At 34.8% G+C, this 24,661-nt stretch overlaps 1 protein-coding gene across 1 annotated transcript in view; it reads right to left on the reverse strand.

The window, feature by feature from the left end:
• The window catches only part of LOC143248163 (uncharacterized), a 23,779-nt gene extending 1,762 nt beyond the window's left edge, over positions 1 to 22,017 (reverse strand). The window contains exons 1-3 of the mRNA XM_076496594.1: positions 21,974 to 22,017; positions 8,843 to 8,981; positions 6,451 to 6,993 (exon numbers count right to left, since the gene is read on the reverse strand). Coding sequence (XP_076352709.1) covers positions 6,451 to 6,993; positions 8,843 to 8,981; positions 21,974 to 22,005 — 714 coding nt within the window. The 5' untranslated portion in view covers positions 22,006 to 22,017. The remainder of the gene's footprint in view (positions 1 to 6,450; positions 6,994 to 8,842; positions 8,982 to 21,973) is intronic.
• Between the last annotated feature and the right edge of the window lie 2,644 nt (positions 22,018 to 24,661).

Genomic DNA, 24,661 nt, shown 5'->3' on the forward strand with positions numbered 1-24,661 from the left:
CGACCAGGATTCAGACCCGCGACCCTCGGATTACGAGTTCAACGCCTTAACACACTTGGCCGTGCCGAAACTTTATTATGATCAGGTGTGAGTTCGGGCCAATTGTGATTGGCGATTAAGAATTGGAATTAAAACATTACAATTAAATAGTTTTATTGATAAACTGTTACAACCTTCAATTTTACTGAAAATGAATATTCATTTTAAACACAAACCAATTCAAACTGAATCAATCGTCATTTATGGAAAATAAATGGATGCTAGATTGATTGTAGTGGAATGAAGGACCCTTCACCTGATCCGAATATTATGTTACTTTTCAAAATACATTTATTTTAACTACGTGTTGGGTGTTAAGGAAAGGTTTGTAAGTTTGGCGTAATATTTGAAAGATGTATTTTACTTTTCTAAATAGTTTTCATGTGTGTGAAACTACGACACGAAAACTCGATCATATAACAAATGTTCTTCGTAAGGTGTGGATAAGAAACATGAAAACTTATTGGAATTTCCTGGAAACCTTAAAGTAATGGGTTTTTATCTGATAATATTACGTTGGTCTGTATAACTTCGAATGCTAAACCTCTTTGCATTGTGACTTACTTAATTATGTTTTCGATAGTGATTCTTTGTGTAAGTTGATAAAAATTACGAGAATATATGATCTAAGGAGAATATTGAAATAGTTTATTATTCAAACGTAAACGATTTTGAATTTTAATTCCTACTAGAAGAGCCCGGCATGGCCAGATGGTTAAGGCGCTTTACTAAGAACCCGAGTCGCAGGTTCGAATCCCGTCATACCAAACATGCTCGCTCCTTTAGCCGTGGGGACATTATAATGTGACCCTCAATTCAACCATTCGTTTGTAATAAGAGCAGCCCAAGTTGGCTGAGGTTGGTGATAACTAGTCTTACACTGCAAATTTAGGGACGGATAGAGCAAATAACCCTCGTGTATCTTTGCTCGAAATTCAAAACAAACAAAACCAAATTGTTCAGGCTAACACTCAAACGATAGACCAGATGGAAGGTAGTTAGTAAGTACCACCCAGTGCTAACTGAAAGAGTGGGCATGTCCAGTGATGAGATTCGAAATCGAGTGCTCTTTTCTTTAAGATATGCCAGGACAATTATCTTTGCGTTTTACTATATTCGAATATAACTATCCAAAGATATCACATCTGATACAAATAACTGTGTTATTGATGAAACATAAATACGCTAATATATGTAAATAATGTTAATAAAAGATGTAAGAAAGTATATTTACTATAGTTTGTTGTTTATTCAGGAAGATAAAACTTGAAAAGGCTGTTGTATTAATTTAGTTAAGGTAAGCAAGTAATGTAAAGAAAACGCGTAAAAAAGTTGGTTTTATATCCTTTGTCCACATCCCGAAAGGTTAAACTTCATTATGGTGTTGTGTTGGTTACGCTAATATATGTAAATAATGTTAATAAATACGGACAAAAAGTATGTTTGACACGGTTTGTCCATGTCCAGGTAGATACAAAAATAACTTCAAGAGACTATTGTATTCTGTTATGCAAATATGGATAAATGATGTTAATAAAAGCGAAGAAACGTTTGTTTAACATGGTTTGTCAGTATCCAGGAAGATAGAACTTTATAAGGGTATTGTATTGGTTTTTGCTAAAATATGTAAACAATGTTACGAAATTACGAAAAAAAGTTTGTTTATCGTGGTTTGTTCATACCCAGGAAGATATAATTTCAAGCAGTTACTGTATTAGATATGCAAATATATGTTAATAAACGCGTAGAAAAGTATGTGTTTAACATGATTGTCCATATCCAGGAAATAAAAGTTCATTACGGTATTGTATTTGGTTATGATAATATATGGAAATAATATTAATAATTGCGATGAAAACGTATGTTTACCATGGTTTGTCCATATCCAGGTAGATAAAAGAAAATTTGAAGAGATTTGTATTGGTTACGCAAATATGTGTAAATTATGTTGATAAACGCAGAGAGAAGTTTGTTTAACATTGTTTGTCCATCTCCAGAAAGATAAAACTACAATAGCTAATTGTATTAATTATGCAAATATATGTAAATCATGTTAATAAATGCGGACAAAAGAATGTTTATCATGATTTTTCATATCCAGAAAGATAAAACTTCAAGCGGTTATTGTATTAGTTTTGCTAACATATTTAAATAATGTGAAGAAAATGTGTAGAAAGGTTTACTTAATATCGTTTTTCCACATCCAAGAATATAAAACTTCATAATAGTATGTTATTGGTTTATGCTATTATATGTAAATAATATAACCAAATGCGGAGAAAAAATGTGTTTTACATGGTTTGTTCATATAGAGGAAGATAAAACTTCATAAGGGTATTGTATTTGGTGTACTAAAATGGAGAACTAATGTTAATAAATGCGGATAAAAATTGTTTTTAACATTGTTTGTTCATATCGAGGAAGATAAAATTTCAAGCGGTTATTGTGTTGTTGTAGTTGTTGTGGTTTAATTCAGTTAAATGTTTATTAACTAACCTACCAGTGTCTTCAAATCCTTTATTTAAACTCTTAAAATTCTTAATTTTCGTTCGTCTTGCAATTCAAGTATATTTTTAAATTAAGTAGCATTTAGTCATGAAAATATTGTCTTTTGGATGTTCTACAGTGTCTTACATGACTAAATATCTCGAAATATAAGATGTAAGTATTTCTCGGAACAAGCTGTTAAGAATGAAATTTTCCAGACCATTCATTTATTCGATACACAACAAACTTTGAGAAAGAGCAAACTGCAGTTTGTCGATATCCATGACAGTCGCATAAACGTTTAACAACAACGACTTGCTTTTACACGTAACATGTAAATATGACGTAAGAAGCAGAGCCTGTCTGAAGTAAATTTGTAAAACCAAATAGCATTCTCACTCGAAGAACGTTTACGATTGTTTGTTTGTTTTGAATTTCACTCGCGCAAAGCTACTACTGAGGGCTATCTGCGCCAAAGCCGTTCCTAAATTAGTAATGTAAGACTAGAGGGAAGGCAGCTAGTCATCACCCACCGCCAACTCTTGGGCTACTCTTTTACCAACGAATAGTGGGATTGACAGTTATGATATTCTAAGTAGTTTTTCCTTTCTGTTGTGACACGATATACATAATACTAGTTTTGTATCTTGCTTATGGTATATTACTAGTTCAAGTGGAGAGATTTGGACTACAGCTTAGTCCATTTTGAACAAATGAAGTTGACTTTACTCATCCTGTGCCATGAACACCAATTGTTATAAGTTTAATTATACAAGTTCAAATCTTTCCTACTTCTTTTCTATTAAAGTCCTTCTTATGATTTATAAGAACTCGTATGGCTCTTATTGTAGGACATATAACACATTCAACGACAAGCTCCAAATCTTTGCATTCCACGTGTTTATAATATGCATTTCTGTGAATCCTGATGTTGCGAGCAGGAAATATTTGATTTTATGTATGTACAAAAGAAAAAAAAGATACATAAGTGTTATAACTATAAAAACTGTTTATTGATATTATGCTTTAGTATAGCCACGTTTATTGTTCAAGTGATTCGTATCAGTCATCCAACATACAGAAGTTGACCTGTTCTGAATACTCCTGTCGCGTTACTAATTTGAAGTATTTCATTTGTGATAGACCTATAAATGGTAAACTATTTCAGACTACAAACATAAAGCTATTGCTTAAACAGACGAGTGCATTATGAATATGATCTCACAGATCTCTGTTTTAAACAACGTGAGAAACAATTGTCAGTGAAACATAGATGTAGAGCCTGTTATTTAGTAGGGATGTCCTTTATCGTTTGACTTAAGTTTCCCATGGATTCACAACTCCTCCCCTCAGTGCTAAAGAGAAAAAGAAACAGTCTGAGCAAAATCTAAGTGAAACACAAGTATTTATTTTAATATCTCTTTTGTGTCAAGTATATATAATAAATCCGTTATTGATATTTATGCTTAGATACAATAATTGGAAGTTGTTGTTTTTTTTGTTAAAGATAATCGAAAGACATGAATCATCACATTTGAAAATGTTCCACTATTTAATCTTGCTATGTAAGTAAACAATATAGTTTGATATATAATATCCTTAGAAACTTTAAATAGGGAGGATTGTAACACACTTTAATTTATAATATCACGAATTATTTAATAAGCCAGCAAATTCTTTCATCAATAGCGACCTATTTTGAGCACAAATGAATTTATGCTATGACACATATTAAGTTCATCTAGTTCTGGTACGGCTATGACGTCATGGATGCCATGTTTTGCCAATTAGGGAAATTACTTTCTGCTCTTCACCAACAATTTTTTGGTGAAAATCCACGTTCGTTGCTGATGGTATATAAAGAACTTAATTTTTGTTATATTATTCGAATGATTTGAGCGCTTGTTTGTTTGTTTTTGAATTTCGCACAAAACTACTCGAGGGCTATCTGTGCTAGCTGTCCTTAATTTAGCAGTGTAAGACTAGAGGGAAGGCAGCTAGTCATCACGACCCACCGCCAACTCTTGAGCTACTCTTTTACCAACGAATAGTGGAATTGACCGTCACATTATAACGCCCCCACGGCTAAAAGGGGCGAGCATGTTTGGCGCGACGGGGATGCGAACCCGCGACCCTCAGATTACGAGTCGCACGCCTTAACGTGCTTGGCCATGCCGGGCCTTTAAGCGCTTGCAAAACATAACTTCAAGTTAAAACACCACTTTCGTCTTCGTCATGATGTGGTTTATTTTATGATCACTATTTACCTCCCGCTAGTACAGCGGTATGTCTCCAGATTTACAACGCTAAAATTAGGGGTTCGATTCCCCTCGGTGGGCTGAGCAGATAGCCCTTTGTGGCTTTGCTATTCGAAACACACACACACACACACGCACAGCTCACTACTTATGAATTTAACAAGTGAACTATAAAGAAATGTCAAATAAGTCAATATTTTAAATACCTGGTATGACAGGCGTACAGCAATTATATATCGGTAGGAAGATTTTCGTTTTCAGTTAAGCAGAGAGAGAGAATGAAATACAAAAAGTTAAGAAAAGGGTACTTTATAAATTCTATACTTTGTTAGTTATTCTTCGAAATTCATCTTGGTACTTCATAGAAAATATCGACGAGTGACGAAAAACATTGCATATAAGTCAACAAGTATCAAATCCAGGTTCATGTTGGATTATTGAAACGGAATAGCAAAAAGATGGGGTAAGCCTCATTTATGAATGAGTAACCTGATGTAGGAAAACAACAAATATTTTTTTATAGTATTGGATTGTTATGTGATTATTATCGTCCTTTGTTGCATGTTTTTATTTATTCCTTTTACTCGTTTAATAATATACGTACACTACTAGAGTATAAAGTTGTATTATTCTAACTAGAAGAAGGTTTTTGTTCGAAGGGGTGTTTATACAAGTCTGATTTTTATGATACTTGTCTAAATATTTGGCCCGGCATGGCCAAGCGTGTTAAGGCGTGCGACTCGTAATCTGAGGGTCGAGGGTTCGCATCCTCGTCGCGCCAAATATGCTCGCCCTCCCAGCCGTGGGGGCGTTATAATGTAACGATCAACCCCACTATTCGATGGTAAGGAAAAAAGAAAGCATCCGCTAAAGATTGGTCACGGGATTGACCTCTGTAGTTCCAATCAAAGCCATATTACAATTCCTAATCCTCAGTATCATTGCAGAGTACCAACTGTAATTAAAGCACCTGAGTACCCTCCAGTGAATAAAGATCATGGATTCCATTATTAGGCCATTGTTCTATTTAACTCCACAACAGGCTCACAGACACCAACCAAGAAGGTGATCATGGGTGGGTAGATGATACATGACTATTATTAATATAACTCATCATTACCAGATTTTATATAACCATATGTGGAATAAATATCTGGTGTCACTGAAGTCTGTGAAAATTAGTCTAGATAAATATATTAATTACTGGGTAGAAAGTATAGCAGAATAAAACTTTTAACACCTGTGTAAAAACCATGATGGACTCCTTTGTCATAACAGCCAATAATAATGCATGGCTGATGGTTAGTTGCTAGTTTTAAAATCATTACCTTTATATTTGAAGCACAGGGATTTATAACGGGAGATCTGTGTCAGTAGACCACATGGAATTGAACCTTGGATTTTTACGTTATAAGCTCTCAAGCTTCATGGTAATGTTAGTCAACATCCAACTATTAATCCGAGGGTCGCTGGTTCGAATCCCCGTTACACCAAACACGCCCGCCATTTCAGGCGTGAGAGTGTTATAAAGTAACAGTCAATCCCACTATCCGTTTGTAAAAGAGTTGGCGGTGGGTGGTGATGACAAGCTGCTAAATTAGGAACGGTTAGTGCAAATAGTCCTTGTGTGGTTTTGTGCGAAATTCAAAAACAAACAAATACTTACCACCGTGGAAGCCATCTCTTTGACAAATCGTTTTCCTCGAAGACCGTAAAATGATTCGGCGCGCTTGCTTTCATCAGAGAAGGGTAGTTGTGATTCGGATGACAAGTCTTCATAAGCATTTCTAAAACCATTAATGTAGCTGTCGACTTTGGAATCGTCTTTCTTTCCCCGCAAAGCATGAAAAACCCGTTTTTCCATAGTATCATCTTCAATAAACTTTTTTCCTCTGAGGCCAAAAAAGGGACTTCCTCTCTTATAATCGAAATCCTCCCGTCTTCCTCGGAGACCAAAAAATGGACTCACCATTTTTCCTTCAAAATCGTCCCTCTTCCCTCTTAGACTGAAAAAGGGACTTGTTCTCTCACTGTCAAAATCTTCTCTTTTTCCTCTTAAACCAAAGAACGGACTCGTTCGCTTGCCATCATAATAATTCTTTTTTCCTCTGAGACCGAAGAAAGAACTTGTACGCTTATCGTTCTCTGCTTGTTCAGATAATGATTGGCTAATAGGTATAATATTTTCAGTTTCTCCATCAGTGATTGGCTGTGAAAATGAAATATGATATTCTGCAATTAGAACACTACTATGAAATTAATATTTTGTAATTAGCAGTTCTGGAGAATTGGATATTTCTTGCTGTGGTCAAAGTAACAAAATGACAGTTTTAATATTTTACTAAAAAAAGCAACATTTACAATTTATTAATTCTTTGTAAGATTAAGTTTTTAAGTTACGTTTATTATTCGTTAGTTGTTTTTAAAATGAAGTTGCAACTTACCTTTATTAATGGTTAATTGTTTCTGACGTGAAGTTTTTAGGTAACTTTTGTTACTCGTTAGTTAAGACATTGTTAAACCCAATTCTTGTTATTTTATTTTTGACAGTATGAAAGTCTTAAGCTATGTTCATTATTCATTAATTGTAGACATAACATTGTTGCAAGCTACGTATTAAAATTGTTTACATTGTTCTTTTACAACTATAATTCTGTTTCCCTTCTGGAATACGAATGGAAAAGCCGATATTGTTCTACATACTTATTAAGGTTAGAATTATTAAGATATTGTTCTACATACTTATTAAGGTTAGAATTATTAAGATATTGTTCTGCATACTTATTAAGGTTAGAATTATTAAGATATTGTTCTACATACTTATTAAGGTTAGAATTATTAAGATATTGTTCTGCATACTTATTAAGGTTAGAATTATTAAGATATTGTTCTACATACTTATTAAGGTTAGAATTATTAAGATATTGTTCTACATACTTATTAAGGTTAGAATTATTAAGATATTGTTTTGCATACTTATTAATGTTAGAATTGTTAAGCTTTTCTTTATCCCAATTACTTCCATATCTACTTTTGGGGGAGAAGGGGGGTCTTCCCAAAATGAAAACACTTGGTGTTGTGGTACTGTACCAAGACTGGTCTCGCTGGCTTGTTTGTTTATTTTGAATTTTACGCAAATCTACACGAGGGCTATCTGCACTAGCTATCCCCCTAATTTAACAGTGTAAGACTAGATGGAAGGCAGCTAGTCATCACCACCCACCGCCACCTCTTGGGCTACTCTTTTACTAACGAATAGTGGTATTGACTGTCACATTATAATGCCTCCACGGCTGAAAGGGCGAGCATATTTGGTATGACGGGGATTCGAACACACGACTCTCAGATTAAGAGTCAAACGCCATAACCACCTGGTTATGCCGAGCTCACTGGCATGTGAACGGGGATATAAATATAGTTACCAATATGGCTCCTTTGTGATCTATGTGAACGGAGATATAAATATAGTTACCAATATGGCTCCTTTGTGATCTCAAAAGTAACCAATAACACAACATCCAATGTCAGTTGATTGGCTTTCCAGGGGCTTTAATGCTCTTGTTGGGGGGTTACACCACATAAATAAGGACATTTGTGAGCTACCCCGAGTGCGCGTGCGAAGTTTGGGTTTTTTAGCTTCAAAACTATTGGAGGAGTTAACTGAACATACATACAAAGCTACAAGCTAAATCAGTAGATAAGTACTCTGTTATTAATACTTAATTAATACAGTGAATCCTAAAAAAAATTGTATTCCTCTGTGACTTAGCGGTAAGCCCACGGGCTTATGACGTTAAATATCAGGTTTCAATACCTATACTTACCTGGTATAGTTTCGCCTTTTACAATAAACAAAGCAACCCAATAATGGGCAATATTCTTATCCAGTGTACAATCACATTAATTTTTAAGAGAAAAAAAGTAATTGCTTTATAACAATAGAAACTTAATTCACTACAAAAAAGACAAAAGAAGTCAAACGTGGATTCAAGAAACAACGTAATTTACCAATCATATATTTTATTCACTATACGTTTGTGTAGAAAATTTTGACTTACCTCATAACGAATACTTTCTTCTGGAGTTATGGGTCGATCTAGTTTGACGACATCTGGTGACAAAGTTAGAAGAAATACAAATAGAAGAATGGAAGCACTTGGAGACCAGCTGATTTTGTATTTCATCATTTCAAGTACGCTAATAAAGAACAACAACACTTGTTTTATGTTTATATCTATACATACTTATTTATTTAAGCTGCATAAATGTCTTAAAACCGATAATATCAAAAGGAAGGATGGTACGAATTTAAACAGAATATTTAAATATTAGATGAAATAGTGAAACTTTATAGAATGGACGGTTTGTTTGTTTGTTTGTTTTTGAATTTCGCGCCAAGCTACACGAGGGTTATCTGCGTTAGCTGTCTCTAATTTAGCAGTGTAAGACTAGAGGGAAGACAGCTAGTCATCACCACCCGCCGCCAAATTCTTGGCCTACTATTTTACCAACGACGTTGACCATCACTTTATAACACTCCCACGGCTAAAAAGGCGAGGATATTTGGTACAACGGGGATTCGAACCCGCGACTTTCACCGTACTATTCTAGTTAAGTCTTGTAGGCTTGTGGTAAGATATGTCTTACACTGCTAAATTAGGGACGGCTAGCGCAGAAATCCCTCGTGTAGCTTTCGCGAAATTTAAAACAAACCAAACCCAATAAACCCCCATACCAAATTTGATGAAAAGCTATATTGATAGAACGAAGTAGTGGTAGAACAAAACCCATAAAAACTGTAAAATGTAAACTGAATATTTGTATTACCTTCTGGTAAACTTAATGAACCTTCATAACAATTCTTTGAAGATCCATCCACACCCTATGAACTAGTCAGTGGACATACGACAGAGAGTACTATTATGTTTATATAGATACTGTTTTCTCCCGTCACATTCGTGATGACGAGAAACCCACTTGAAGTAAAAATATGTCTGAAGGCGGCTGGTATGGGTATAAAAACATTTATTAAAATAAAGTAGGAAACAACGTTACGACCATCTTAGGTCATCTTCATGTGGCATGAAAGTTTGTTGTGTATTCTGCACTTTATTTTAATACCCGTACCAGCTGTCTTGAGATACATTTTTGTCCCGTCTTATCACACTCACTTAATTTTTAGGAGAAATATTGTAACATTTGTTTAAAATAATGTTACTAGAAATAAAACGTTTGTTTCATCTTTCAAAGTTTGAGAATAACGAATGTCAGACTATTGTAATCCGAGAATAACGAGTGCCAGACTATTGTAATCCGAGAATAACGAGTGCCAGACTATTGTAATCCGAGAATAACGAGTGCCAGACTATTGTAATCCGAGAATAACGAGTGCCAGACTATTCTAATTTGAGAATAACGAGTGTCAGACTATTCTAATTTGAGAATAACGAGTGTCAGACTATTCTAATTTGAGAATAACGAGTGTCAGACTATTCTAATTTGAGAATAACGAGTGTCAGACTATTGTAATTCTGCAAAACAAAAGTTAAGTTTTTCGTTTTACTTCTTACCACATTTTTTTTTCACCTGTTCCCCCTATGGAACAACAATAAAACTGCTAAATTAGAGATAGCTAGCGCAGACAGTCCTCGTGTAGCTTTGCGCGAAATTCAAAACAAATCAAACAATATTTGATGTAATATGAGTTTATATATGTTTGTATATTTATTTCTGTGTTTTTAGAAGTGAGTTCGTATCTGATTTTATATTGGTAAAATACGGGTCCGTATTTGTTTCTATATTGGAAGAATATAGGTTCATATTTGTTTGTATGTTGGTAGAATAAGGATTCATGTTTGTTTTTATACTGATAGTACATGGGTTCATGTTTGTTTATATATTTGTAGTACATGGGTTCATATTTGTTTGTAGATTAATAGTACATGGGTTCATATTTGTTTATATATTGGTAGAAATGGATTAATGTTTGTTTCTATATTGTTAGTACATGGTTTAATATTTGTCTCTATATTGGTAGTACATGTAAGGGTTCATATGAATATCTATATCAGTAGAATACGGTTCTCGACAGTGTGAAAACTCACGTAACTCAGAAAGTTCTCTTGAAAGTTTCACAAATGCCACTTTATTTCTCAGAACTATTGAAAGCTGTGGAAAAAGAAATGTTAGTTAAGAGAAACAAGGCTGCATTTCTTGTGCAACTAAGTAAATAAAATCATCCGTTATTATTTTGTGTGAGTCTCTAAACAGTTGCTGCCGTTTTCGTTCTTGTGAAACGCAATATTTGATTGAAAATGACAGTAGCTCAAACTTAATAAACTCAAACTTCTTTGACATCTTTCCTCTTTCATTCGTTTTGTCTTTAAAGTTATCGAGACTTGACAGTTAGAGAGGGTCTTGCCATAAGCAGTTAGGGACCGAATTATCACTCTACGAAACAATATTATGTTCTGGGCAATGGAGATATTTTGAAAAATAAGGAGACGAATATGGCTAATGTAACTGAGTTGCAAATTCGAGGGTTCAGGGTTTGTATCCCCTTGCCGAAAAACTTTCGTACTTACAGCTAAGAATACGCCATGATGCTGATGGTATAATCCCACTATTCGGCCATATAAAAGCATTCGAACAGTTGGCGGTGGGTGTTCTTGTGTGCAAACGTCCTTCTATTCTTCCAGTTTAAAATATGGACGGATATACGCTTATAGCCCTCGAGTAGCTTTGCGCGAATTTCAAAAACAAACAAACCTTTATGTAGTTTTGCGAGAAACTCGTGCAATAAAAAGACATATGATAAAAAAAGTTCTTTGTTATGAAGTATAAATCTGAAAAAAAATTAAAATGTTTTATGTAGAGTAGAGAAGAAGCGAAACTTGCAATAAATTAAGACAAATTAGTTCTCTAAAAACTCATTAAATTAGGAAAAAAAGAAGGAAGTGTAATCTCAAATATAATACTCTTCAGAGAAAACGATACATATTTTATTGACTCTTCTTTGACACTGGTTCTGCTTTCCAAAGAACCATTCAACTCGGAATATCGTCAGCAACACCAGCATGTCCGTAGGTGTTTCTGTGCTCGTTTATTATTGATTTGTTTTTCATGATTTCTGCTTTGGCGCTTTAAAGGTAGACGACTGGTCTTGCTGTCAGGCTCGCTTTAATTTTTAAAATCTAATTACTCAGAAACGTACTTTTTCCCCTATCTCCCTCTTCTTTCTTCCCCACATCAGTATCCTTCTTCGTGGATAGATAAACAAAATCTCATGCCAGATTTCCATCGGGCATATTTAATTCTTTGTGCAAACACATCGATATGGCGTAAAGCAATTTTCTTGTAATTTGATTTCAGAGCTTAAGTTTTCTTTGCAATTTGTGAACGAATTTTCCAATATTTCCATCCAGTTTGCTGAACAAACAATTGGAATTTAGTTTAAAGTATATCTTTGTTTATTTTTTAACATCTCGTACATTTGCTAGTTGCGTAAAGAATAAATATTTATTAATCCGTAATATATTCTAAAGTTCCTATGAGAAATATATTTACTTGTTTTAAATATTTAATAATTCTAGTAAAAAAAAAAAAGAAAACATATATAATTAAACCTCGTGCAAAACTTACTGCTCTGGAATTTCTAGTGTTGAGTGTTCCCAGGTTTAACCATTGCTTTAGACTAAGATAACTATTAAACGTTTCGTTTTGGATTTACCTATTGAATGTATGTATTATTTTAGTACAAGTTACAGGTTTTGAATTATTGTATACTAAGGTAAAATATTTTTAAGCAACTACGACATTACGATCACTGGTACGATCGTTCCCAATTACAATTTCTAGTGTTGAGTGTTCCCAGGTTTAACCATTGCTTTAGACTAAGATAACTATTAAACGTTTCGTTTTGGATTTACCTATTGAATGTATGTATTATTTTAGTACAAGTTACAGGTTTTGAATTATTGTATACTAAGGTAAAATATTTTTAAGCAACTACGACATTACGATCACTGGTACGATCGTTCCCAATTACACACGTTTTAACGTTAAAGAATTTGGTTTGGTTTCGCGCAAAGCTACACGAGGGCTATCTACTCTAGCCCTTTCTAATTTAGCAGTAGAAGTCTGGAGGGAAGGCAGTTAATCAGCACCACCCACACGACATCTCTTGGGCTACTCTTTTACCAAATAACAGTGGGATTGACCGTCACATTATAACGTCCCCACAGCTGAAAGGGCGAACATGTTTAGTGTGATGGTGATTGAAACCCGTGACCCTCACACTGCGAGTCCAGCGACCTAACCACCTGGCCAGGTCGGACCACGTTAAGGAGAATTTTAGTATTATTGAATGCCAATGTAAATATTTAAGCCTTCTTTAAAGTTAAAACTTTATTGAGAATGATGGCAAGGTTGTATATGTTTAAAACACACCTTCCTTACTGTGAAAACTGCAAGTTTTAGTAAAATAATAAAGTGGGATTGACTATCACTCTATAACGCTCCCACGTCTGAAAGTTTCAGTATGTTAGACTGTGAGATTCGAGCCTCTGCAATTCACAAATTGCTAATCGGGTACCCTAATCATCATACAGAATAGAATAGTTGAATAAAAAATGACTGTCTAAAGAGAAAAATGATACAAATAAAAGCAAGAAAAACAAAATAAACACAAATTATAATATTTCTAAATTAAGCACGCTAGCGCAAATGTTCCTCGTGCAGTTTTGCGGAAAACTAAACGAAAAGTAAATTTATTGAGGTCTAAGCCAATAAACCATTATGTTCCATGTAGCCACACTCTTACTGACCAATAGGAACTAAGGTTAGAATGGAAATAAAATACATATCTATGTCAACTATTTTGAGCATTAGGTGACAACTAAATTAAAATGAGCTAGAATCGCGACTTTTGAAGGTTTCGAACCCCATCAACTAACGTGTTCGCCTCATCAGCCGTGGAGACGTTAGAGAGTAATGGTCAACTTCACTCTTCGTTCGTAAACGAGTAGCCCAACAGTTGATGGTCGATAGGGCTGTTGACTAGCTATCTTTCTTCTAGTTTTTCACTATTAAATTAGGAATGACTAGCGTAGATAGCCCTAGTGTAGCGATGCGCGAAATTCAAAAGAAACCAAACCAATCGTAACGTTTTTAAAATTCGCCCCGAAAGGGGTCGGAGCAAGTACAATATTGTCCGACCTGCATGTATTTCAACACCAACATCTTACAAGAAACAAACTGATAGCACTGACAAGAAGAAGAGGTCTTAATGAACCTGACTCTCTCTTGTTATAAATATCCAAAAATCCGATAAATAAACATCGAAAAGGAAACGTTTTTTGAAACGGTTTTCATATTACTGAACCATTGTGTTTAGTACTCCTGGACTACGTTCTCATTTAATTCAACAACGGTGTTGAAACAGTGTATTTCATACTCTCATACATAGTCTCACAGAAATGTGTTAATAATAACGTGTTTACCTAAAGGAAACAGTGTTGAAACAGTATATTTGATAATCTCACAGAAATGTATTATTAATAATATGTTTACTTAAGGAACTTGGCTCGGCATGGCCAGGTGGTTAATCCATGTAATCCAAAGGTCGCGGGTTCGAATCCCTGTCACACCGAACATGCTCGTCCTATTAGCCGTGGAGGCGTTATTAACTGACGGTCAATCCCACTATTCGTAGGTAAAAGAGTAGTCCAAGAGTTGGCGGTGGATGGTAATGTTTAGCTGCTTTCCCTCTAGTCATATCTTGCTAAATTAGGGACGGGTAGCGCAGATAGCCCTCGAGTAGCTTTGAGCGAAATCCAAAACAAATCAAACCTAAGGAACTCTGAACGTTTTAATGGAATTTCACTAAATCCTTCACAACTCAGTCAAAATCGCTACAGATAATCTAACAATCCTTGCCTTGATTAAACAAAGTCACGTTGTGAATTACTTTCAAAGTTTAGCTGTGTTCCTCACATCTGTGTTATAACTTTGTAAGTCGTAATTTGAGAATCATGAAATAGACTAATGAGATTCGTGCCATTTAACTTAACTGATTAGACTACAAACTGAGAAATTTCTCGTTTGATGTTTGGCTAAGGCTTCATACAAAAGTTTCTAATTAACGAAATTATTGTGATGATTGAAGTACAAGAGAAGAAATGTGGTGAATATCGTGTTTTCAAAACTTTTCGACAAAATGTTTGGCAAGAGGTAAATGTTATGAACAAGGAACATCTAATTGATGTGCTTACAGCCTGTTTTACGTAAGTGTGCTTAAGCATTTGAAAGCTGTGGTGCTTGAGCATTATTTTATAATTTATTAAAAACACAGTACTCGGTTATGCACGAGCATATCCACATAATATAAGGAACTGCTATGAATGATATCCCAGAGTTATATTTTCAGTAAAATAAGAAAGGAATATTAAATTGACAAATTTTCTTTGCAGTTTTGAATGTAATTGAGTTAAATAAATGAAAGAAAAACAAATATATCCGATTTATTTAAATTGTTTTAATAGTTCTTATCATTATTTGCTAAAATAACATTTAGAAGACTTTCTATGCTGGACATCACGTTGGCTCAGAGGTTAGCTGACATCTTTTACTACTACAATTTGAAGCTCGATTTGAAGTTCCTTATTAATTCAAACGACAAAGTGTTACAGCAAGTAACGCCGTCTTAAGCATCTTGATTGGTTTGGTTTGTTTTGAATTTCGCGGTTAGCTACACGAGGGCTATCTGCGCCAGCCGTTCCTAATTTAGTAAAGACTAGAGGGAAAACAGGTAGTCATCACCACCCACCACCAACTTAGGTTAGGGCGCTGTACTCGTAATCTGAGGGTTGTGGGTTTGAATCCCTGTCACACCAAACATGCTCACCCTTTCAGCCGCGGGGACGTTATAAAATTACGGTCAATCCCATTATTCTTTGATAGTGGGTGGTGATGACTTACAGCCTTCTCTCTAGTCTTACGCTGCTAATTTAGGGACGGCTTAGCTTTGCTCGAAATTCAAAAACAAACAAACTTTTAAAAATTATGTGTGAGAAATTAAAATAGTTATGCTTCCTCTTAAAAATTAATCTTTCTTGTGAAGTAATTTTCAGTATAACTACAGAAGCCCTCGAAAGTGCGCTAGCCGTTGTTTACAATACCAAGGAAATAATGTTTATTCTGGTTACATTTTAGCCACGAACATTATCGACCTTGTTATATTTCAATAAAGAACATTAGTGATGGTTACATTTTAAGGAAAACTACTAGATTAATTTTCTTTTAACATGGTAACCTTGACACGTTTACATTTTAACAATGTATACTACACTTAGTTACGTTATAACAATAAGCACTAAACTTGGTTACTTTTGTCAACGAACACTAAAGCTGGTGACGTTTTAGTAATGCACACTAGATTGTGTTACATATTGACAATATATACTAAACGTTATACGCTTTAACTCGGTAAATTGTTACAAAATATAACGTTTAAAATAAGCAGAATAAAAGCAAATTATATAATTCGCATATTTGAGTAATTTTAAGACCTATGTATGGGTAACATTAACATACGAACTCCTGTTTACTCCATTTCAAAGACTTTGTTTTAATTTATTTTTAATTATTCAGAATGCATGTTGATTAATGTGGGTCTTCGCATGTTATTCCATGCAGTGAGCTTTCCTAAGCCTTCTCGTGTTTTTCACCACTGCCAAGTAATTACATTTAGTGGTAGCTACTTAATCTGTATCAAATCCTCCTGTCGGTCGTAAAAAAAATATTAATTGACATATTTTTGTAAGCTGATAATACTGAAAAGCTTAAACTAGAATATGGTAGAAGGGCGTAATTACTACATTTTCAAGTTTATCGAAATCCAGTCACAGTTCGGAATTCTCCGGTGCGTTGTTGATACCACGTTTTTACACGTCTGGTTTGTTTTGAAATTCGCGCATAGATACGAGGGCTATCTGCGCTAGCCGTCTGTAGAGGGAAGGCAGCTAGTCATCACTGCCCACCGCCAACTCTTGGGTTACTCTTTTTATAAAGAGTGGGAATAGTGGGATTGACCATCATATTATAACGCCACCACGGCTAAAAGGGCGACCCTGGTTGGTGCGACGGGGATTCGAACCCGCGACTCTCGGATTACGACTCAAATGCCTTAACCACTTGGCCGTGCAGAGCGAAGTGATACTGAACAAAGAACAATATATTACTTAAGTGTCATCACTGTGTGTTCTTGGGCACATTAATTGGACTATGCTTTGATTTCATTCAAAGTAATATTGCGCATACAACAGGTTACCTATATGTAACCACTGTGTATATTCGTGGACACGTATTTCCAATTATTATAATATTATTAATATTATGCCTCTCGATTCCATGAAGAAACATAGGGCCGCAATCACTTGCGGAGTCATTAACAGGCTGGTTTTTTAAGTGAGCAGATTGTTAGCCTACTGCACAACCCCCAACCAGGAGGAGAAACCTTAGCCGTCCCTAATTTTGCAGTGTAAGACTAGAGGGAAGGCGGCTAGTCATCACCACCCACCACCAACTCTTGGGCTACTCTTTTACCAACGAATAGTGGGATTGACCGTAACATTATAACGCCCCCACGGCTGGGAGGACAAGCATGTTTAGCTCGACGCGGATGCGAACCCGCGATCCTCGGATTACGAGTCGCACGCCTTACGCGCTCGGCCATGCCGGGCACCATATTTATAATATGTTTTGAAAAATTATCTGTAAATTTAAAAAAACTTGAAAATTTTTCAATTATTAAAATCGAAGCATTAGTGAAATGTAACAACAACAGATTAGTTAAACTTTATAGTATTGATTAAAACTGTAGCTGCAAAACATTACCAAACAATCTTGTGTGAGGCTACTAAAAGGAAAAGACAACTTTAGTGTTTCTAAATCACAACTCACTACTTATTTAATGGCTGAGTAACAATTTACCACTTGAAAATAATTCTATAGTAAAAGTCATTCAAGAATCAGGACCCCTCTCTAGTGGCACAGCAGCATGTTTGCGGACTTACAAAGCTAGAAACTGGATTTCGATACCGTTGTTGGGCAAAGCACAATTGTGTACCATTGTGTCTGATTCCAAAGATACAATATAAATCAGGTTTGAAAGAACGCAAACAGATCCGCCGTAACTCTGTTCCGTTTTTTTACGAGTCACTTCAATTAATGAGCTTCGACACAAATCCGTAAAAACCAATGACAAGAAAAGAATCTTCAATTTCTCGAACTTCTCCAAGGGTCCGAAACTGAATCAAGAACCGGATTACCGAAACTCAGGTTTTTCATCACATGAAAAAAAGAAAATCCTAATTGTTTAATACACGAGTGGATAGAGGATAAGATTCAAGATTGGTAGTGAATTCAACTATAATGCAATATATTTTAAAGTAATTACTCTGCTTACCACGGGTATGGAAACCAGGTTTCTAGCGTTGCAAGTTTGCTGGCATACCGCTTGTGAGATCAAGTAATTTGAAATGGTCTTTCATAAGCTTTACTTTACTAGCTGCATTATTATTTTATTTTTGTCCATTTCAGTATTTTCTCATCACGAATTCCTAATCTAAGATTTATCTTGGTTGACATTGGATTCAGGTTCTTTTATTGGCTCTGACTTATTTCATGAATCTGTTGTTTTATGTCTTTTGGTTTGGACTTCGTAGTTTTCTTTTCGCTCTAATTCAAATCTTTCAATGAAAACTAAGTTTGTTTTTTGCTTCCTCTTGACGGATATTTACCAAATTTGGCATGAAGATTTGTTGAAATCATGCAGAGATGCATGAAAACTTGCAATTTCACATCTTGTGTGTTGCTGTTTCTACGGGCATTTTTCCAATAATATCTAAGAGAAGCACCTTTACCTAAGATAACTTTTCATTAACCATGAATTTACATAACTTTCGTTCAGTGAACAGGTACTCCGGATGGTAATAAATACAATGAAATAACGTGCCTAAGTTGTCTTGAACCCACTCGAAATAAAGTGTTGCTTTTTCGCGATTTTTTCCCGCTGGAGGAAAGGTTTTCAAATTTCATTTCTCGCGGCTATCAGTCGATCTTTTAAGTAAAATTTAAAAGATTCTTTGTTTGTTTTTGAATTTCGCGCAAAGCTATAAGAAAACTATTTGCGCTAACAGTCCCTAATTTAGCAGTGTAAGACTAGAGAGAAGGCAGTCCACCGCCAACTCTTGGACTACTCTTTTACCAACGAGTAGTGGGATTGACCGTAACTTATAACGCCCCCAAGGCTAAATGGGAAAGCATCAGTAGTGCGCTGGGAATTAGAACCCAAGACACTCAGATTACGAGTCGAGTGCCTTAACCACCTGGCCATGCTCGGGCCTGAAAACTAACTTGATTAGTAATATTCTTGTAAAGTAAGTAACCTATCATTATTTATGCAAATAAAATATACAGTTGAAACGTCTGAAATTGAAAAGTATCGTGTATCTAAATAAATTACTTAACTCTATCAAATCAAAGCTGTTAAAAAATGAAAATATTTGACAGTTTTTATTTTCTCGCAATTATTCTTAAAATATACCACAGATGCTTATGAATTGAAAGTTATTGTCTTTGAAATTGATATGAATAACTTTGTAATGTTGTGGCTAATGATGCCCATATTTTGTACACTGATGGCCGAAACTTAAGAACTTTTTTGCTTGTTTATTTTTGAGCAAAACCACAATGAACTATCTACTGTATCCTCTTCGGCGAATTGAACCTAGGATTTTAATGTTAAATGATCTAATAACAAACTTTATGACATTTTAATATCTGTAAGTAAACTATATATTGCCCAGAAGATAAGATTATTTGACATTTGTCAGTAAATATACATAAGATACGACCTTCTAACATCTAGGCTCTGCATGGCCAGGTAGTTACAGCGCTTGTCTTATAATCAGAGGGTCGCGGGTTCAAATCCACGTTACACCAAACATGATCGCTCTTTCAGACGTAGGGGCATTATAATGTGACCATCAATCTCACTATTCGTTGGTGAAAGAATAGTTGGAGGTGGGTGGTGATGACTCGCTACCTTCCATCTACTGTGATATTGCTAAATTAGAAACAGCTAGCGTAGATAACCCTTATATAGCTTTGCGCGAAATTCAAAAAACAAACAAGTCTGACTTCTCTCAAAGGATATAACTTACACATGATAAAACCTTCTGATATCTATTGGCAGACATATAATAGAGACAATAAGAACTTTTGATATGTATCAGTCAAGTCCAGGGTTCGATACAATGCGGTAAAAGGAGTGCGGGTGTTTTATTGTGTAGATATGCACTAAAAACACCAACAAGGTCAGTCAGTAAACACTAAAGACGACAGACAGGATCGTTTGATGTCAGTCGCAATGCGTTTACTTATAAATCACTCTGATAACAGTCGAGAAACACTTACTGGTGGAGATATGACCTCGTGACGTTCGTTGTAAAACAGATGTTACTCTTATTACGTTTGTCTGGCACAATTGGTTTGTGGCTAAGTACACAACTACTTCAAAAATTAGTAGTTATGGAGCAATACAGTGGAATGGAGACTTCTTTCTTCTCTAAGTATATAAAATTTTTTTATAACTTCACCAATGAGAATATGTAGAAATTATATTTGTGTAAGTAATTCATCTTAAAAAACTATGGTTGTATTTTTATTTCCCTGGCAATGTTTCGAGCAAACGCTATTTTCCTGCCAGAAACTAGACAGTCAGTTAATGACAAACTACTGGAACATTTTGAGAGGAAATAAATACGCAAGGACAAGGTCCGGCATGATCCAAGTGTGTTAAGGCGTTCAACTCGTAATCCGAGGGTCGCGGGTTCGAATCCCGGTCGCACCAAACATGTTCGCCCTTTCAGCCGTGGGGGTGTTATAATGTTACGGTCAATCCCACAATTCGTTGGTAAGAGAGTAACTCAATAGTTGGCGGTGGGTGGTGATGACTAGCTGCCTTCCCTCTAGTGTTACACTGCTAAATTAGGGACGGCTAGCGCAGATAGCCCTCGAGTAGCTTTGCGCGAAATTCCAAAAAACAAACAAACAAACACAAGGACAAACTTGAACGCGGGATAGAATTGCAAGAATCTAAATAAATATATTAACAATGTCTGTTGTATGTCCATGTAATCACTTCGCAGGAAGTGTATGGATCTTCACCAGAGCTGGTGGAAATTCATTAAGTCTATGAAGAGGTAGATTCAATTTCGTGTTTCGTGGTTTTTATGGGACACAATTGCTTTTTTTTTTTAACCACTACCTAATCTCGTTTGGATGAATCCACACTAAATTTAGCATCGAAATTTATTGGGTCCATGAGGAGATATATGTAAACTTGTGGTCTCATGCTCTCACATTTTGCAGTTTTTATGTGCGTTTTGTGTTTATTTTTTCTATAATTAGACATAAATGAAGCAACTTTTTATGTTCTAAGACTACTTTTAATTAATCACGAATTTACAGAACTTTCGTCCATTGCCGGGTAAATGTAAATGTTACAGTTTGCATTTGCTGATCTGATAATTGTACTTACCAATATGAGTATCAGGTGACAGTTGTACATTGTTGGAAAGTTGACTGTCGACGAATAAATCTTTAATGTTAGTGTCCCGTTTATAAGAAATTAGAGGTTTGTTACGGGGGCATGTGAGCAATGGTATTGCCTTGTGTTATATTCTGATGTTATCTCTAAGCTGAATGGGTTAAAAGTAAGAGTAAAGGGAACATGTTGATGCTCAACGTGTTGGTCGAAACGAGGTTAGATGGTGCCGTTGGAAATACTAACTTGTCCAAGGTATTGATGTTATAATAAGTGCTGTGATTTAACCTAACCAACCTCTGTTTTTAAGGTTATTTATCTCCAAAAATCTAAGATTTATATTTTCCTAGTTGGAAACAGTTCTCCGAGAGAGAGAAAAAAAATCATTTTAGTTCAAATACAAAAATGTTTGGAATTTATATGAGAAAGTAGAGTATTGTGACAAAATAGTTCTTTATAAAGAACCAACAATGTTACTCCTGACAGGAATTCCTTGGACAGGGTGAAACCATGAAATAACCTTTCATAACCCACTCATTACCAACAGTGAATGAAATGCATAACAAGTCAGAATTCTTACCTCTGGCTCAAGTCTCTACTCTCTGCTCTCATTGAAATCGTAAGGTTATGAGCATTAGTGGAATTAGTCTTACCTTTTATGGCCAACTATTACTATTATCATAATACATTCCTGACGTCAGTGGCTGTTAGTCTTTCTTCCACGTGGTTTTAGCTCTTCTTTCGACCAATGGAGGCAAGTACTTGTACGATGGTGCTTTTTCCACGGGCCATAAGATCCCTGAGCTAACACAAGCCAGCGAATCAATAGATAGTTTTCATTAATTATGTCAACACATTTTTTTTTATGCGCCCACGCCATCTCAACTCTAAAGTTTGGACGACTGCGCAATAACTACATGTACAAGAGCATTTGGAAGCGCTAGAATTTTTTGCAATTACCTTCTTTCAAGTACATGCACAAATATGTTATTGTTCTAGGTTTAGAGTAAGTGGTCATTATTTTAAGACTTCACGTTCTAAATGTGATTGGGTAATACTGACATTCATCTTGTTATTATCATTCAAGAAATCCAGCCTTTAAACAGGTATTTACTGGACTGTCTTTAAAAAACAATAACAATTAGTCTAAGGTCATGAGCTCTTAGAATAAATTACCGTTTTTGTTACAAAGATAAAGTAATTGTCAGTAAATTTATGTTATTTTGTGTTTGTAATTCAATGAAAGCTACAAAAGGTGTACAAATGAAACAAAGGAGCTAATATAATCCCTTACTGTGTTATCTATTCAAGTGTTAGAAGGGTTAATATAGTTCCTTATTGTGTTATCTATTCAAGTGTTACAAAGGTTTATACAGTTCCTTATTGTGTTATCTATATAAGTGTTAGAAAGGTTAACACAGTTCCTTATTGTATTATCCATGTAGGTATTACGTGGATTATTCAAAAGAAAAACAGCAATATTTCTTATAACTGTTCTTAAAATTTATTGGTGTCTCTGAAAACACCAGTTTGTGATTTATAAAAGTTAGAAAAACATCGAGTGAACTTAAGATCACAAACTGGTGTAAAATAAAAATATTTTCAACTTGTAATTTTGTTGCTAAACACAGGAATAAATGAACGACTGGTTTCTGTAGAAACGCGATTTTTATATTATGGGGATTTAGATTCTTACTGATCATTTAATTAAATGGGTTAATTTCCAATTAATTTAAAAATATATATCAACATAAATGTCTAATTCGCATTTATTTTCATGTAGAGATGGTTGCAATATATTCGATGGTAACAACACATAAACTTGGTAACATTTTTGTTTACGTAATACACATTACACCGTGAATACATATCATAACGGTGTATGTCTAATGTGTATTGTTTAGATGAGGTTCATAACGCTAAAAATCGAATTTGTTTTTACTATCTAAGGGAATGGATAAAATCTGTATAATTGTGCTTAACAAACAAACATATTAGAATAAGTTACGTACCGGCGTTACTGCACTTGGATAAATAAATGAACGATATGACCAAGTACATTTGCATAGCCACTCAAAAGCAAAATAGTTAATATGAACGAAGAAGTTAATTATTGTTACAGAAGCATGTATATTTCATTGTTTACCTTCCACATAGTTAAAATGTTACAACTATGACAAATATTTGCTATAGCTATACATAAGACAAAAAAAAAACTCTGACGTAAGCATATGCTCATAATGAATGGTGAGATGATACTTACAATTGTTAAGATTGTATTTGGAAGTGGTTAAAGAATATTCCATACCAACTGTCAACTTCCTATGAATGATGACAAAGTTCCTGTTAGTAGGTGAAGATTTCAACCAATGGTAAGAGGGTAACAACCAGCGGAGACGGAACATAATTAGTTACAGTTCTCAGTTTACACGTTTTAAAGGAAATCAAAATCCTCAGACAACAATAATTACGGTTTCATATTTGTATCTACCAATTTAAGGGTTTTTAAAGTTAGGATACAGTTAGCTTCAAATCCATCACAGTTAGCTTCACATCCATCACAGTTAGCTTCAAATCCATCACAACCAAAACTTGTTTACGGGAAGAGCAGTATTTTCTGTTGATAAACAGTAAATGTTCTGTATTGTGCTATACATTCAAATTGCAAAAGAGTTAATACAGTTCATTATTGTGTTAAACATTCAAGTATTGTACGACTTAAAACAGTTCCTTATTTCGTTATCCATTCAAGTGATAAAAGGGTTAATATAATTCCGTGTTGTTTTATCCATTCAAATGATAAAAGGGTTAATACAGTTCCTTATTGTGTTATCCATTTAAGTGTTGCAAGGGTTAATATAATTCCCTTAATGTTTTATCCATTCAAATGTTGCAAGGATCAATACATTTTCCTTAATGTGTTAGACATTCAAGTGTTGCAAAGGGGTTAATACACTTTTTTATTGTATTATCCATTCAAGTGTTGCAAGGGTTAATATAGTTCATTACTGAGTTATCCATATCAGTATTACAAAGAATATTACACTTCCATATTGTGTTATACATTCAAGTGTTGCACAGGTTAATAAATGAACATTATAACTACGTTTCATACTGGCGAAACCCCAGTAAAAAATGGAAACCAGACAAGTAGTTAAACTGAGGTTAAACCTTCTGCCACTTTGAACACAATAAAACTAAATACAAAACACTACAGCTAAAAACAACAGTTTCATCTCGCTTACACAATAAACTATTTTATTTGGGA

Source organism: Tachypleus tridentatus, chromosome 4, assembly GCF_004210375.1.
Source record: "Tachypleus tridentatus isolate NWPU-2018 chromosome 4, ASM421037v1, whole genome shotgun sequence".
Classification (NCBI taxonomy): Eukaryota; Metazoa; Arthropoda; class Merostomata; order Xiphosura; family Limulidae; genus Tachypleus; species Tachypleus tridentatus.